General features: G+C 49.7%; 1 protein-coding gene across 1 annotated transcript in view; it reads right to left on the reverse strand.

Moving 5' to 3' along the window:
* Asap2 (ArfGAP with SH3 domain, ankyrin repeat and PH domain 2) overlaps window positions 1-17,168 on the reverse strand; it is a 150,873-nt gene that overhangs the window by 18,627 nt on the left and 115,078 nt on the right. The window contains exons 16-20 of the mRNA XM_050141908.1: window positions 10,109-10,203; window positions 5,752-5,941; window positions 3,412-3,497; window positions 1,535-1,650; window positions 164-231 (exon numbers count right to left, since the gene is read on the reverse strand). Of these exons, the coding sequence (XP_049997865.1) occupies window positions 164-231; window positions 1,535-1,650; window positions 3,412-3,497; window positions 5,752-5,941; window positions 10,109-10,203 (555 nt within the window). The remainder of the gene's footprint in view (window positions 1-163; window positions 232-1,534; window positions 1,651-3,411; window positions 3,498-5,751; window positions 5,942-10,108; window positions 10,204-17,168) is intronic.

Raw genomic sequence — 17,168 nt, forward strand, 5'->3', positions numbered from 1 at the left:
GAGCTCCTCCAGGTCAGTGAGCACTGGGCTTACCCCAGCAGGTGTATACTGCTGTGTGTGCCTTGTCCTTGTTGTCAGTGTCCAGGGAGCCGGGCTTGACTCCACCCCACCCCGCCCCCGACTCCATCACGTCCCAGGCCATCTGCCCATGGCGGATGCTCACCAGTTCCTCACAGTGTTCATGCTTGAGCCGCTTGGCGATGTCCAACGGCGTCTCTCCTGACTCGTTGGCTGAAAGTCAAGGGAGGGTAAGGAGACATCAGAACTTGGCCTTACGCATTGCATATAAAACATCCACGGAGACACAGATGTTGGAGGCTCGGTCCCCAGCTGGTGGTGCTGTGGAGGTGCCTGGATCTTGAACTCATCATTAAGCGTTTCTCAGCCTTTTGTGTGTTATTGCCTGGGAACTCTGCTGAGTTCTGGAGCGCCATCTCAGTTCAGTAGGTCCAGGGCCACAGCACAGGGGATGCTGCCATCCATCCCACTAGAAGCACCCTTGGAGACACGCCCAGAGACTGGTTTCCATGGTAATCCCAAATCCCATGAAGCTGATAATGAAGACTATCTCGTGCAGTGTGGGGACACCTCACTAAAGAAAGCGGTAGTTACGGGATGCCGTCAGGTTAACCTGGGCAGGGCTGGCTGCCATTTAGTCGTACAGGATACAAGAGCGTAGAGAAGCTATGGTTTTGAAAGAAAGGATGGCGCTACCTAAGAACTGCTGAGGCAGCCAACAAACTAGAGCCATGACCCCAGTTACAAGCGATCTAGAGGGCAAGAGCATGCAGAGTTGCCCGCCCCGCCCCCCCCCCCCACTAGAAGGTAGTGAGCCCTGTAGGTCAGACATCTGAGCTGGCCCTTTCTTCTTTTGGGCTTTGCTCTTTCCTCTTCTTTTTAAATTCAGTCAAGGTATCTCTAAATAGCTCAGCCTTGCTGGAACTCGCTGCAGAGACTGAGCTGGCTTCAAACACAGTCATCCCCCTGCCTCTGCCTCTCAAGTACATGTGCCACCACGCCTGCCTTGATTAGCTTCTGTAGTGTGGCTTTCGAGCAGAATCCATCTTTTCAACTACTTTTCGTCTGGTTCAGTAGTTCTCCGAATACTTCCCCAGGAACCAGCCACAGCTGGATGGCTCAGGGAAAACTGTGCCTTGGTGGGATCAGCAGGTCAAGGACCGGCAACCGAGGGGAACAAGGGGCAAGGGATAGGACTTGTTACAGGACAACAAACGAAAGGAGGGGGCAGTGACAGCACCTCCTGCCTCAAAAGGCTTAGTCTGACTTTGGGAGGTGAGCCAGGGTTGCTACACAGCCGCTCTACAATCACCCAGCTCAGGGCTTCTGCGAGGCCTACCCTCAGCATTCCTGAGGGCTGCCGGTGTGGCCACAGGCTAAGACAGACAGTAGGCGGAGCCTGTCACGTCACTCTGCCGCTCTGACAGGTAAGGAGAAGTGCAGAGCTGTAGAAAGGAGGTCGAGGGGGGCCAGCAGAGCCCGCCACATACACCCCAGCGCACCCCAGGCAGCTCACCTATCTCGATGGACGCCTTTCCTCGCAGGAGCAGCTTGAGGCACTCGGCGTTGTCGGTCAGGCAGCAGTAGTGCAGGGCCGTGCTGCCCTTGCCTGTCTGCTTATCCAGGTTCCCGCTGCTCGGAACACAGACAGAGAGAGATAAAACAACAGAGTCATGGGCCAGAGGACTGCCCCGCGTGGGGAGACGTGCATTAGCAGAACAGTCATCTCCACAGTGGGTGGGTACCACTGTGAAGGCGGTCAGGGAACGAGCAGGCTCAGATGCAACGAAGACAGAGAAGACCAACAATGAAAGGTGGCTGTGCTGTTGCAGAGTTTGGGCTAGAGCAGCGCTTCTCAACCTGTGGATTGCAACGCCTTGGTGGTCAGATGATCCTCTCACAGGGGGCAGGTATCAGACAGCCTGCATGTCAGATACTTAAAATTCAATTCACAGCAGTAGCAAATTACAGTTATGAAGCAATGTCCCTCCTGTCACACCAGAGAAGAAGCAAACTTTTCATTTTGTTCCTTTTCTTTTCTTTCATTGTTTTAAAAAAAGGTTATTTTATTTCATCCGTATGGGTTTTTTGTCTGCATGTATGTCTGAGCCATGTGTGCATGCCTGATACCAATGGAAACCAGAAGAGGGCATTGTGTTCCCTAGGATGGGCGCTAGAGACGGTTGTGAGCCACCATGTGGGTGCTGAGGATTGAAGCCGGGTCCTCTGGAGGAGTCCCCAGTGCTCTTAACGGTTGAGCCATCCCTCAAGCCCCTTTCATTTTGTTTCTTGAAGTTTCCATCTAGGAAGGGAATACTACTCTGCAGTTTAGTGTCCCGGGACTCCTGCAAGCCTGGCCCTAGGCCCCTGAAAGCAGGTGAAGAGGGACACTTCTGAAGATTGTCACGTGTTCTTCTATCATAGAAGGAGACCAGGTTATCCAAAACCAAAGGTGCATGTGTTCCACATATGTGATAAAAGCGATTAGCACCCAAAGTGTCACCGCTGCTGAGAAAGGACAGGATCCTTGCATCCATAGGCTAACAAATGGGGACAGAAGCACCCTGGGGATGGTACCCACTGCTCCCAGCAAAAGGAAAACAGCTGCCTCAGTGTAGGGACACCTCAGACCCCCCCCACTTCCTTTCTTTGTGCAGTGCTGGAGATGGAACGCGGGATTCAGGCATGTGAAGCAAGTGCTTACCACTGAACTCACCCCAAAACTGCCTCCTATCCTTATGGCTGTCTTCCTTCTATCTCAGAAGAGGCCAAACCAGGCTGCTGCCACAGAAGAACTCAGGCAGAGGCGGAGATACAAACTGGCTACTTATCAAATGTCCAGCATCCCACATCAGGCCCTGGGCTGGCCTCAGAGGAGAGCATGTCTCACTGACCCACCCCTGAGTTCTGTGAACTTGGGCTTCACAAGCATCACCGTTTCTTAGGGCGGATAGTCTTGCAAGTCTCTCCTTCTGATGTACAATTCCCGGCCTAGGCCAGGGGCTAATGCATCTTCACTTCCTCATAGCTCTCTGCTATTGAGATGCTGTGTGGGGACTTATAGGGGGAAGACCCACCCACATGACAAACCAGAGAAAAGCTCAAGCCACAGCTGATGGCCCTGGCCCCTACACGGTCTTCCCCAGGGCTGGGATCTGAGCAGCCACAGTTCCCTGGGCTTCTCTTAGACTCTGTATCTTGGATCTTACAGGTACCATGAAGGCCTTCTCTTCTACTCTGGGCTTTTCTAGGGAATCCCCATAATTCATACTTAAACCTGAGACATGCATAAGCATCTTGGCAACAGAGCCCAAGCAGCAGAGACAGCATCTGGTCCCTTGCTGGGAAGCCCCAAGAATTAGAACAAAGACATCCTCTTAGTGCGACACCCACCTGTTCTGGACCAGGAAGTCCACAATGTGAAGAGAAGTCCGGTCCACGGATCTGACAGCAAGATGGAGGGCCGTCTCATCTGGCTCCTGAAATTCAAACCAAGACATTTGCAATTCCAGTGGCATCTTTTAACCCCAGGACCGTCAAGGTGCAACAGCCTTTCCCCCAAAACGGCCATCTATGGTGCAGAGTGCCCACATTTCAACCACCACACCAAGAGGCGTATCTAGTGGATTGGATGAGAATGGCCCCCATAGGATCACAGTTTGAATATTTGGTCCCCAGTTAGTGGAACAACTTGGAAATCCCTAGAAGGTGTGACTTTGGTGGAAAAGGTGTGTCACTGGGGGTGAGCTTTGAGGTTTAAAAAGATTCGTGACATTTCCAGTCCAGTCGGTCTGCCTCTGCCTTGTGGACGTGACTCAAGCTGTGAGCTCTCGGCTACTGCCCCAGCACCTACCTCCCGGCCTGCTGCCATGCTCCCCGCCATGATGGTCAGACTCTAACCCTCTGCAGCCGCAAGCCCCAAATACAAAGTTCTTCTATAAGGAGCTTGGTCATGGTGTCTTAGCACAGACATGGAAAAGTAACTGAGTAACACTAACAGGGTACCTTAGAGGTTGGTCCCTTCCCTCCTAATCACAAGGCCTGAGAAATGCAGAGCATTTCAGGTTCCAATCATCTCAGCTGTGTCCCCATCCCAACATCAATACCACAAGTAGAGAGAAGGTGGGTGGGTGGGTCACAATTAGAGGAAAGGCAAAAATCCAAACAGCAAAAGGCACGAACAGGGAGGCTGCCTCTTTCTTTACTTGTCCTCTGGGCAGTGTGGGCACGTTCTGCCCTAGTCACAGGGCTTGAGTTTTCTCCTCAGAACGAATGGGAATGACAGTGGCTAACGTTAGGAAGAGCTTGTGTCACTAGGAGGAAATGTTGTTACACTATAATGTTCCCGTTCGTGGGATCTAGCCTAGGAGCCTGGGTCCAAACATGATGGCCCTACCTAGTAGCTGACCACACAGGATGAGGACCCCAGTCCTGAGACCAGGAGGCTCTTTGGACCTGGAACATGTGCCCATGGGGATTCTGTCAGAAAGACCAGGAGACTCGACAGGTCCTAAGGTACCAGCAGTGTAACACAGATACAATCCCAAGAGTACTTATCATCTGGATGCTGGAGGGGGTGATGTATCCATCCCTTCTGGGAGGACCCCAAGAATGTGAGCTACAAGATGGTCCTGGCCAGAGATGCTCTGAGACCAGCTGCCACACTAACCCGTCTACGGGAAGGAGGGTCCTCTTAGGCTTTTAAGCTTCTGATGATGGAGTCCTTCCACCTCAGATGGGCTTCCCTTCAACATCTGACATTACTCATTTGGCTTCAGAATAAACTGATTGGGCTAAGGAGACGGCTCAGCAGTTAAGATGACTTGCTGCTCTCATTGGGACTTCTGTTTAGATCCCAGCACCCATACAGGAGGCTCACAACCACCTGTCACTCCAGCTCCAAGGGATCTGACACCCTCTGCTGCCCTCTGAGGATACATTCAGGTACATATACAGAAAATTAAATTAAGCCTTTTTTTTTCTTAAAAAAAAAAAAAGAAACATAGAAAGGTTCCATTTGAAAGGAGTCAGTTAGGTGTGGTGGTGTACAAATGTAATCTCAGTACCCAGGACGCTGAGGCAGGAGAATTGTTAGCAGAGTGAGACCCTTTTAAAAAAAGGTGTGTGTGAGGAGAGTTCCTGTTGCATAGTATCGGCTATAGTTAATAATGTATCAGAATTATAAATTCAAAATTGTCAAGTAGATTTGAAATGTGTCCACGGCAAAAGTAAGTATAAGAGATGACGTATACTGCGGCCATTCCACATTGTGAATCTACATCAAAACGCCATGTTTGCACATCACAATGTTGCAGGTAAACAGGTTGGGCGTTCTGAATGCAAGTCAAATCCAAAACAGAACACAACCCCAAACTCCGTGACAGGCAGAAAATCCCACACCTGAGCTCAGATGTCAAAACGGGGGGCAGGGACAGTATTGGATAAAATCACCTCCATGTGTGCGGCATTTGAGAGACACAAGCTGGCTGTGCCAACCTTTAAGATCTCACTATATAGCAAGTATTTCCATGCCTAAAAAAATGTCCCAAATTAAAACCACTTCTGGCCCAAGGAAGTAGGATAAAATATGTTCAACCGGCACATTAATTTACCAATGAAAAGAAAACATGCCACCTATTCTGCCCAGGGAGGGCACAATAATGGAGGATAACATGGCTGAGCACACCGCCCTTGTTCACCCCGAATTTCTCATCCTTCTGCAGCCCCTCTTACATGCCCATTGGCCAGTGGGATTTTTTCTGTCAGGTCCACACCATCAGCGTAAGCTTGGAGTAAGCCAAAAATGTCTCTGGTCTTGACGGCCTCGCAAAGGCTGTGGAGCTTAGCCGAGGTGTCAGCGTGCTTCTTCCTTGCGTATCTCCTCTCGATGTACTTGGCTGTGATGTAGTCCTTCCGCGCGGTCCTGAAACCAGACATAGCTGACGGGTGAGACACTGAAGGCCTCGGCCGATCCGCCTAGCCCAACATCTCAACGTGACCCGGCCCTCTTGGGGCCCTGTGGGCTCTTTCTTTAAGGACAGGCGTGAACAGCTTCACGCAGCTGTAAAGACAGAAGCTGAGGGTGTGGCTTCTTCACATCCTCTCAGCTGCCTGCTGCTGTGCCTCCTGTGACCCTGAGCTCTCGTCTCAGCACACTGCGGTCCCTGCACGTAACCCGTGTCTTCGCCTATCTTGCTTATATCCCTCTACCCACATGTTCCTCCTTCAGCTGTCCCAAGCCACCTCCTCACACGGACTGGTCACCCTGATGTGCCCTCTTCTGGGCCTTTTCCTTGTGCCTTCCTACTTACCAGACAGCCATATCTACACCCTCTCCTTTGCAGTCTTCATGCGTGCCATAAAAATCACTCATTCATCAGTGGCAGGGAGTGTAAACTAAATGACAATGTTCAGTTACCACGCCTCAAATGGCAGAGGTCCCAGCCCACAGACACTGGGATTCAGGAGTGCATGGTCCGCTCGGCATTCTGAAACACTCCCGACATCCTCTCCTTCCAGGTGAGAAAGGGACAGAAGCAGGCAGCTCTCTGCCATTCTGCTGCTGCTCACAGACAGCATTCCTCTAAGCCTGGGCCGTGCAACACCTGCATTGTAAGATGCAGTGGACGCCATTCTTAGAAGCCAGCATTGGGAGGCTGGTGAGTTAAGCAGGCCAAAAGCCACTGCTCATATGACCTCTCATCTCCAGAAGGACAGGAAACGAGGTGGGGAGGACACATGGAAGACACGAAGACAAGGCCTTTGGATGCCCTCAAACTAAAGGTACAGAATTAGAACCATGACGTGGGTGCTGAGAACTCAACTCAATACATTATACACTTTTTTTTTTTTGAGGGGGTGTTTTGAGACTGGGTTTCTCTAAGTTACAGCCCAGACTGTCCTGGAACTCACTCCACAGACCAGGCTGGCTTCTAACTCACAGAGAGCTGCCTGCCTCTGCCTCCTAAGGGCTGGGGTTAAAGGTGTGCGCCACCATCACCTGGCAAGCAGTAGGCACTCTTAACCACTGAGTCATCTCTCCAGTCTGAAGTTCTAGGCTTTTTTTTTTGTTTGTTTAGTTTCGTTTTGTTTTTAAAAAGAAAGAGTCTCACTATATAACCCTGGTTGGCCTCAAGCTCAGAATCCTCCGGCTTCAGCTTCTAGAGCGCTGGGTTTTTGAGTGTACACCACCATATCAGATGCTGTTTTTGTGCTTTTAAACAGATATTTATGTATCTGGGGCTCTGAGTACCCTGGAGGTGGTTCCAACCCAAACATGGGACAGATCTCTGTGACCCCCTGATTGAATCAAGATAGATTGTGTTATTAGTGTGCTCTCGGCTTTTAAAAAATGCATAGACTGGGCTGTGTGGTGGGAAGCAACAGACCACCGCAGACCTATCCATCTGGTGTTCTTGGGGGTGGGAGTGGGGAGTGGAGGTGGGGCTTCCTGCTGCTTCTTGGTTTGCCTCTATGAGCAGATGCAGTCTGGCCTCTGGGTGGCCCGGTCACACATGCTTCCTGCCTCCACTCCCAACTGGGGGTTCACAGGCCATTAGTGGGTGCCTTTGGTTTCCCCTTCAGCATATGGCTGAAGATCGTGTGTACTTACATCAAGCTACAAGCAGCCCACTCTATCAAACCTAGGCGTAAAACATTCGCCGAATGAAGCTGGCATAGAGCAGGGGCTATTTCTTTGATTTATTGAGCCATTAAATATTTACCGAATCACAAGCAACATACTGTGGTGGCAAATACAAAAATGAATGGAACATAATTCCTGAGAACAGTATGTGAAACTTGAATATGTTGTCAAGTGAGAAGGAATGCTGTAAGAACCAGCCGGCTTGGCTTCAGGAGGCACACAAAGAGTCATACAATTAATCGTCTTTTATTTGGATGGGTGGGGGTCGTCAGACTAAGGGTCTTCTTGTGCTGCCCATGCTAGCCTTGAACTCGCTATGTAGCCCAGGCTAGCCTTGAACTCACTATATAGTCCAGGCTAGCCTAACCTGGCCATTGCAGAGATTACGGTCATGGACCACCATGGCCGGTCATGGGATCATCTCACTTGCGGAAGAATGACTGGGAGCGTGTTTTCATCACTGTGACAGCCATTCACCCTCATTTCTGAAGGTGTATACTTCCTGTGAGAAGTGTCAAGGGTGTGTGTGTACACGCGCGTGTGTGCACCTCGCAGAGGATTAAGCACAGATGTTGAGAGGTGGTATTCATTCTTAGGCTCATTTACTCCTAGAAGAAACAGATGTTCTGCTTTCATAAGTAATTTTTTTAAGTTCCGCTTTTATAAGTAATTCTTTAAAAAAAGATTGATTCATTTATTTTTTTTTATGTGTATAAATGTTTTTGCCTGCATGTATGTATGTGTACCATATACATTTCCTGGCGCCTGCAGAGGCCAGAAAGAGGGCATTAGAGCTTCAAGTACTAGAGTTTTGACTTGTTGAAGCCACCACATAGGTGCTGGAACCCAAACCCAGGTCTTCTGCAAGAGCAGCAAGCACTCTTAACCACTGAGCCACCTCTCCAGTCTCTAATCCTGGTATGGAAAAGTTACTATAGTCTTTGTTTAAAGTTGACTGGCATTACAGCCTCCCAGGAGACTGGTGTCACAAAGAGAGACAAACAACCAGAAAGCCAGCATCAAGCGCCAGTAATCACTAAACTCAGCATGCTGGACCATGGCATTTCCTTCACTAAGTGTGGTCCTCCAGTTATCCGGGAAGGTACTGTGCACCCGTGGATCCCAAGAGAAGGCTGACTGCAAACCATCTTTCTGATTTCCCCAATACCTCTCTGAGGTGGACAGCATATTCTTCCTTTTTATGGGAGAAACTGGGGCTTAGACTCAAACTGCAAAGAACTTGCCCTACCTCGTCGCCTGAAAAAAGAACAGGAAATCCTGGCTTTCCAGGTCAGATCTGAAATTAGCATCTCATATGCAGAAGACAATGCTTTACAACCATGTTATCCAATCTCTGGGAGAAGCTATGTCCCAAATGCTCACTTACGATGGGATGCAAACACAGACCGACTATAACCAAACACCAGCTCACAGCTGGTCTGAGACACTTGGCGCCCAAGGTGGACAACGAATGACAGCCTCCTACTCGCCCCCTGGAATGCTTCCATGTCCTCAGTGGATCAGAGTGCAAGACAACAATACAGGTCCTACCCTTCTGAGCCCTCAGTTTCCCAAATAGAACAGCTACAAAGACCTAAGTGTTCTGCCGTGCACAGACCCTACACACTGTTCTCCCACTAACTCAACGCCAGGCCCATGCCAGTGAAACGTAGTTTGTGTTACAGATGGCAAAGCTTCCTCTTCTCCCCTGTCCTCTCCACTTTCCCCATGTTGTTGTGCTGCTCAGACACAGGCGGTGTCTGTTTGCGAGCCTCAGACCCAGTCCTCCTCTTCTACTACCTGCCTCGCTTTGCATCACACTCTGGTATGGCAGGCACACCACCCCCAAGCCCTTCTGTGGGCAAGCCGGCCATTTTAAGAAACAGGGATGAGGTCTGAGGGGCAGCATGGCACTGCCCTGTCCACCTCCTCAAGCTCAGTGTGTTTGAAGGAAACACTGTTAAAACCACCAGGCAATCCCTGATGTATATGGTCCATCAGTGGCCAGCTGGAACCACAATGAGGCACACTAGCTTGTGGGTCACAGTTCGTATCCACAGTGAAACACAAAAAGGGTTTCTGGAGGGGACAAGTTGTACATCTTGAAGGACATTGACAGAGAGAATGGCACATGTAGCCTGTCTGTGATGACTAGGCACAATCCACCATGCTGGGAAACCGGACAGAGAAAAAGCACCGTGGCAAGGGGCACAGAGGTACATGGAAGTCGCTCAGGTGCTAAAAAGCCTGTTGTCCCCTGGTCACCTAACAAAACCAGTCACACCGCATTTCTATTTGGACCCACAGAAACGACTAAAAAAGAAAAAAAAAATCAAAGTGAAAACAAATGAACTTCAGCCAGCGGGAAGCAACAGCTGGCATGTCCCCAGACCAGTCCCCGTGCACACAGGGCTCAGCAAAGAGCAACCATTTGCTCATACTTACATGTCACTGCCTGGGTTGGGTTTGACGGAGTCCTCAGACGGCAGGCAACACTCCATGATCTCATTAAAGCCTGCATTCCCAATATTCTTGGCAAGCTGCAAAGACAGAAGTCTATTTTAGGACGCTCAATTATTAATACCCTTCACTGCTGCCCGTTACTCAAGATCTGATGATTTATTTAATGGCCACTGAGACACAGAGCGGTGAAGTGGTTTGCTTTTAATGAAAAGGCACGAAACCCAAAGCCCCAAGGGGGACCGCACAGACGACCAGAAGAGGATCCTGTGGAAAGTGGACCGAGTCACCACAGCCTCAGGAAAAGCAGGAACACGAGCCACGGTGAGTCTCCATTCCCACATGCTCTCCCGCAGACATTCACTCGGCCCCAGCCTCTTCACGCCAGCTGGGAGGGACAGCGCCACAGAGATTTACGGGGCCAGGAAGCCAAAACCCAGGTTCGAACGGGAGAGTCAGTTTTTATCCATGGAACCAGGGGGACAATTACCTCAGAGGGTTGCAAAAGTGACCAAATGGGGCACCTTCAGTGAAAACCTTCAGCAAACCGAAACACTGCGATGTCACACGAGACCTACAGCTCTGTCTGTCCGGGAACTCACTCTGTAGACCAGGCTGGCCTCGAACTCAGAGATCTGTCCACCTCTGCCTCCCGAGTGCTGGGATTAAAGGGATATCGCCCTATGTCTTCTGACATTTCAATATTCAAGCCATACCTTCTCATGCAATATTCACTAAGTTCACTAAGTACTGTTGTGCTGGGCACAGCCATGCTATTGTGACAACGTGGCACCTGGCATTTGCCAAGTGAAGGACCGCACGACCAGAAACTCCTTCAGAGCGGGGATGTCTCCACCTCATTCCAAGCACCAAACTGGGCTTCCACGTCTGATTCCTGCCACTACTGCAGGTTGGCCCACCAGTCAGATTTTTAAATATGTCACGAAACAACATGGACAGGGTGCATCTTGCATAAGGGTTTGAAAGAAGAGATTATTCAATTTCTTCATTGATAAGAGCACCGTGAATCAGTCTGTGCAGACAAAGGGTAGGCAGGGACATTCTGGAGGTGTGTCCTGTCAGAAGGGTCCTTAGGAGAAACTACCTTAGGTTCAGATCCACAGGGATCTTGGTTAGAAAGCAGGGACTCCCTGGCATGAAGTCACATTAGACTGAGGCAGTAAAGGCAGTGATAGAATATGGGCAGCTTGCCCTTCAAGTGGTAAGCCTTGCTAGTTTAACACTGTCTCCCATCAGTGAGCCAGACACACCCATTATCTGCTCCTCCTTGCTTAGACCTGAATGCAGGGCTTCAAGCAGCGAGAAGAGGGCAAAATCTGGGCAGCCAGACTGACGTTTCCTTCATGAAGACATGCAGACAATCAGAGCAAACAGTGAAGGGGGCACAAACCTTCCAACGACACAGACCACAAGATAAATGCCCCGCAAAGGGTTCTATTGCAGCAAGAAGTAGTCATGGAACCAAATATCAATAATGGGATTTCTGGTATACCCAGCTCGCTTGCTTCAGCACCCTATGCTATACAGAATGTTGGCGCCACTCTTTAACTGAGCTTAATCATTTAAACAAACAAATAATTATAAATAAGTAAGTAATGACTGAAGCCACACTGTCTCCTGTGAGTGAGTGACCATCCCAGTGCCTCCTAGTCTGCATTGAGTGGATGGGGGATGGGAGGAGAGAATTTACCAGGACTCAGAAAGCATCCCTTCTGCTTGGGTCTGGCTGGCTTAACCAGGACAGCAGGTCCAGGGAGTGGCCACACCTATATGTCACACACACACACACACACACACACACACACACACACATACACACACACACCCCATGGAGGAACGTATTGCCTCCCATATCAGCTAAGACCCAATTTATAAAATTTATAAAACAGCCTACAGGGAACCACTTGGAACAGAGGCAAAACCCCCGGAAGCTGGAGGCCAGAGGATCTTACTGGGGAAGAAGGGGACCAGCAGACCCCTGGGAAGCATACTTACAATAGAGGACTAGGCGTTAACCTACGCTCCGGCCACAAGAGCTGTCACTGCCCCTGAAGGCACTGTGGGATGTGCTGAGGTGGGACTCTGGCCAGCAGGGGGGTAGCTAGGGTGTTCAATGGCACAGATGTCTCTCCCTGTCTGGAGGTGGGAGACCTGAGGGTACCCGGGTAATTCCTTCACGGCTCTAGATGGCTTCTAATTCCTAAGACAATGCCAGGGAAGCAGCTGCCAACTGACACTGTGGAGGGAATAACAAGGAGAAAAGCCTGCACGTGCCCACGACCAGATGACACCTTAGAGGGCTCGGCACAAAGGCTCAAGGGTCAGGGAGCTGGAGGGCCTTGAAGAGATGCTGCAGCTGGCACCCCACTTCATTCATGGGTGACTTTTTGGAATGAGGCAAATTGAAATTTCGGTTTTCTTTTAGAAGTTCCTAAATTTTCTTTTAAACATTATAGATTTACTTCATGTGCATGAATGTTTGCTTTGTCTCAATGTGTGTGTGTGTACGCACCACAGCCATAGAGTTCAGAAGAGGGTATCAGACCCCCTGGAACTGGAGTTACAGATGGTTGTGAGCCACTGTGTGGGTGCTGGGAACCGAATCCAGGGCCTCTGCGAAAGCAACAAGTGCTCTTCCACAGTGAGCTCTCTCTCCAGCACCCAGTTTAGATAATTTTGTCTTGAGGTTGGTTGGATATGAAGATGGTAAACCCACGGATACAGAGGGCCACCTGATCATCACTTAAGACAGTGAAATTGAAGACCCATCCCTTGCCCTTTCTACTGCTTCATGACAGAGGAGCCCTTCATGTAACAGAGCTCCTCAGCTGGGGTGGGCACTGGGCATAAGTCATCATGTCATTCTCTACTGGCTCAGCCAACAACAGAGACAAATTAATAAAATAATAATAATAACAACAGTAATAGATAAATAAAAAAGAAGCAGAAGCAGAGGCGCCAGGGATGTGGCGCAGTGGGTAAAGGGGCTTACATTGCAAATCTGACAATCGGAGTCTGTTCCCTGGGACCCAAAAGAGCTGGAAGTGGAGGCATAAATCTGTAATCTTAGCACCCCACTGGCAAGAAAGGAGGGGTAGACATAGGAAATACCCAGAAGCCCATGGGCTAGATGGCCTAAAATATGCAGAGAGGCAGAAATAAGATAGGGTTTCTCTGTGTAGCTTTGGAACCTGTCCTAGAACTCTCTCTGTAGACCAGGCTGGCCTCAACCTCACAGAGATCCGCCTGCCTCTGCCTCCTGAGAGCTGGGATTAAAGGCGTGAGCCACCACCGCCCGACCCATAGGCATAAAACAAAGGATGACCAGCTTACAGTCTACAACGCCAGAGAAGCAAGGTAACAAAGAGGACCCTAAGAGAGACACACATGGATCTGCCTAAGAAGGGGAAGTAGACACGATCTCCTAAAACCTTCATCCAATAACCAATGAAAGCAGAGGCAGAGAGGCAGATGCAGGGTGGTTAGTTGTGGATCTAACCACTGGGTCGAGCTCCTGAGTCCTGTCAAGGAGGGAGAAGCGATAATACGAGCAAAGGGGTCAAGACCATGATGGAGAAACCCACAGAAAAAGCTGACCCGAACTAGTGGGAGACCACTGATTCTGGACAGACAACCAGGAAACCTGAGTAAGACCAATCAAGCCCCCCCGAAAGCAGGTGACAATGGGTGGCTTGGGCAGTTTGTGGGGTCACTGGCAATGGGACCAGGAGCAATCCCTAAGGAATGATCTGATTTTCTGGAGCGCTGCTCCCTCAGAAAAAAGCAAGAATGACCCACTCAACAGGGTGGAAGACAAGAAGAGAATTCTGAAAGTTGTCCTGTAAAACACAAATATACATTTGTAAAAACTGCACAGTGTTGGAGGTGTGGCAACAGAAGCTCCTACCCCAAAGCCTCGAAAGCCCCCAAGTCCAGGTAGGCAGCGTGCTCACGGCCACAATGACTGTGTGTGAGTCACACACGCCCAGAGCAGGGAAATGGGGCCTCTACAAACCTTCAGCCGTTAGAGTTTGGGATGGTTTGGAGCAGAGTTCTTGATTCCTACTCCCATCAGGAGGGATATCAACTCTGCTAGCTTTTCTCCACCTCTCTGCCCTCACTTGAAGACAGGATTCAGAAGTCCTCACAAGCCAGACTCCCCTGAAGTCCCTCAGGTCCCACAGGGGTCACAACACTGAGGCCGGCTCCTCCTCCTCCAGGCTTGATCTGGTCAAACTGCCCAGTGGGGTGGACTACCACACAGTTACCACACACAGGCACCATGTAGCCATCTGGGCCTCTGCCAACTACAGTCTGGGTCTATTCTGGTTTGTTTTCGCTCTCTATTCATCCCCAGCTCTGCCCAGCAGGGTACAAGGCTGGAAGGCAGGCTAGACTTCTTGACAAACGTGCCCGTGGGCCCAGGAACACAGAGGGGTGACCCAGTAGGGGCAGAGTCAAGAGATGCTGAGAGCTTAACAAGGGCGGAGCATAAACATCTTGAGGGCAGGAACGAAGGCCACACTCTTATGTGGTCCTTGCCAGTTCTCTTATCTATTTGACAATAGACACAGATGCTTGTGGACTTGGTTTTGCCTGCAGCTAAAAACGTATCCGTCATGTGACTTACAAACAGGATTGCACACGGCCTGTGGAAGGAATGTTACACGTGTATTACATGGGCAAGTTTCTCATACTCTGGGCCTCACTTAGGCCAGAGAGAAAGATCAACAACAACAAAAAACAACAACAACCAAACGAACAACAACAACAAAAAATTCAAACAACCCAACAACCAAATAAAAAAACCAGTCACAGCAATGCCTGGAACCTGAATGTGATTCAGTGGATGGCAGCTGACGGCAATCTCATGGCTCTAAGCAGCCGCAGCCACTACCCAGAGCGGCTTAGCTCACTCAGTGCCATCAAATGCCAGCGTTGACAGCAGACCCAGGGCTCGAGGCTGCGCTGCCCTGGCGTCTGACAGTGCAGCTGAGAGACCGCAAGAGACGGCTGAGTCAGCTACCCAACTCCCGAGGCTTCCCGACATTCCTCCAGCATGATGGAAAGCTTTCAAAGTCAGTGTCCTTCATTCCGTTCAGACAGGGCCACACTCTGTAGCCCAGGATGGCCTGGAGCCCGCTGTGTAGCCCAGGCTGGGCTCGCGGCAGCAGCAATCCCTGCTTTAGCCTCCACAGTTAGGCTCACAGGCCTGAGCCATCACACCCCACTCTAAACCAAATTTCAAACTACGGAATGTAACTTTTCACATGACAGTGAAATGGGTCACGTGATACCCGTGCCCTAGGAGGTCATGTGGTTTTTCAGATGACTCCCTCCAGCAAAAAGCTGCTTTTAATGGTCTTCAAAGTTAAGGAGAAATCTCACCTCTCTAAAACCCGGGCTTGCCAGGCGTTTCTGAAATCAGGTTCACTGAGACTCTAGAGCCGTGGCTCCCAATCTTCCTGACACTACAACCCTTTGGTACAGTTCCTCATGTTGTGGGGACCCCAACCATAACATTACTTTTGCTGCTACTTCATAACTGTAATTTTGCTATCACTGTATCATAATATGAATATCTGTGTTTTCCAATGGTCTTAGGAAGCCCCTGTGGAAGGGTCATTGGACCCGCTAAAGTGGTTGGGGTGGCATAACTTCACCAAACGAGCCCTCCAACTTCCTGTCTTCCATTTCAGAGAGCAGGAAGTGATCTGAAAGCAGAGGTGGTCACTATCCACATCCAGCCACCTTCACAGATGCTGCCCTAATCCAGTGGGCCAACGAGGAAAGTGTGCTTTCAAACAACAGCAAATTAAAGTGGAGAAACAGCCAGGGCACAGCGTCAGACAAACTTTGCAAACCAGGCCACAATCCACAGAACTGAGCAAGGGACTCTTCTGGAGAGGAAATTGCTGAAGTCATGTCGGAGGACAGGAGCGGGGAGCGTTTCTCTCCTAGTCAAAGACATAATGCCCAAGAGAAATGAAAATACATTCAGGCCCTGCTTGTGGGCTGGCTGCCTCTCTCGAGTCATTTTAAAAGCCTCGGCTCACCAACAAAAGCAAAAATGGAAAACTAGAAATGCTCTGCACAAAAAAAGAGAAAGGGCCGTCTACGGGATAGAAAAACACCTGATATGAGGAGAGAACCAAAAATACCTAATGAGCTTCAATAGCTTGACAGAATGAACACAGGCAGTCCTGACTCAGGGGCAAAGGACCAAAGACACGAAACAGCAACTGCATAACAAGACCAATGTCCAGCAATGGCAACTCCAGCAACACGCGGACGACAGGCACATCCCCTCATACTAAGAAGCTTTTTATCAAAAACCTCATCAAGGGTGAGAAAGAAGAGAACCATATACACCACTGGTTTGCATCTATGAAGAAGTCTTAGAAAAATAAAATAAAAGTACACTGGAGAGATGGCTAGGCAGTTAAGAGTGCACACTGCTCTTACAGAGGACCTGGCATCCCAGCATCCACCTCAGCGACATCAGTCACCTCTACCTCCTGCTCACGGGTACCTGACATCATCTTCTGAGGCATCTCTCCAGACCCGCGTTTGAGACACAGTTAATTAATCGGTGTTGGAGCACGGCTCTACCAGCTCTCGAAAGCTAATTACTAGATGGCTAGGAATTCTGAGAGACAGCTGCTAAACATTGCTACTGTTAAAAACTGTACTGTGTAAACGCATGATAAATCATGTCAACAACGACGACACTCGGTATTCGAGACTCGTTATCTCGCTGAGCAAGCTGGGGCACACCTGGATTCTAAATATGCAGGGATCTGAGGAAGAAGAAAGGAGAGAGTCTGAGCTACACAGTGACACCCTGTTCCCCCCAAACCCAAATAAAACTAATCTTATCATTTCTAAATTTTACTACGTTTCCCTATTGTCAGTGTCTTGGGTTGCTTATATGCACTATATTTATGTGATAAATGCATGCTAGAACACTGTGCTTCTGAACACCCTTTGCCAGCTCTACAGTCAGCAGTTCTCAAGAGTAACT

The sequence above is a fragment of the Alexandromys fortis genome, unplaced genomic scaffold (genome assembly GCF_014885135.2).
Source record: "Alexandromys fortis isolate MF-2015 unplaced genomic scaffold, M_Fortis_MF-2015_v1.1 scaffold_30, whole genome shotgun sequence".
NCBI lineage: Eukaryota > Metazoa > Chordata > Mammalia > Rodentia > Cricetidae > Alexandromys > Alexandromys fortis.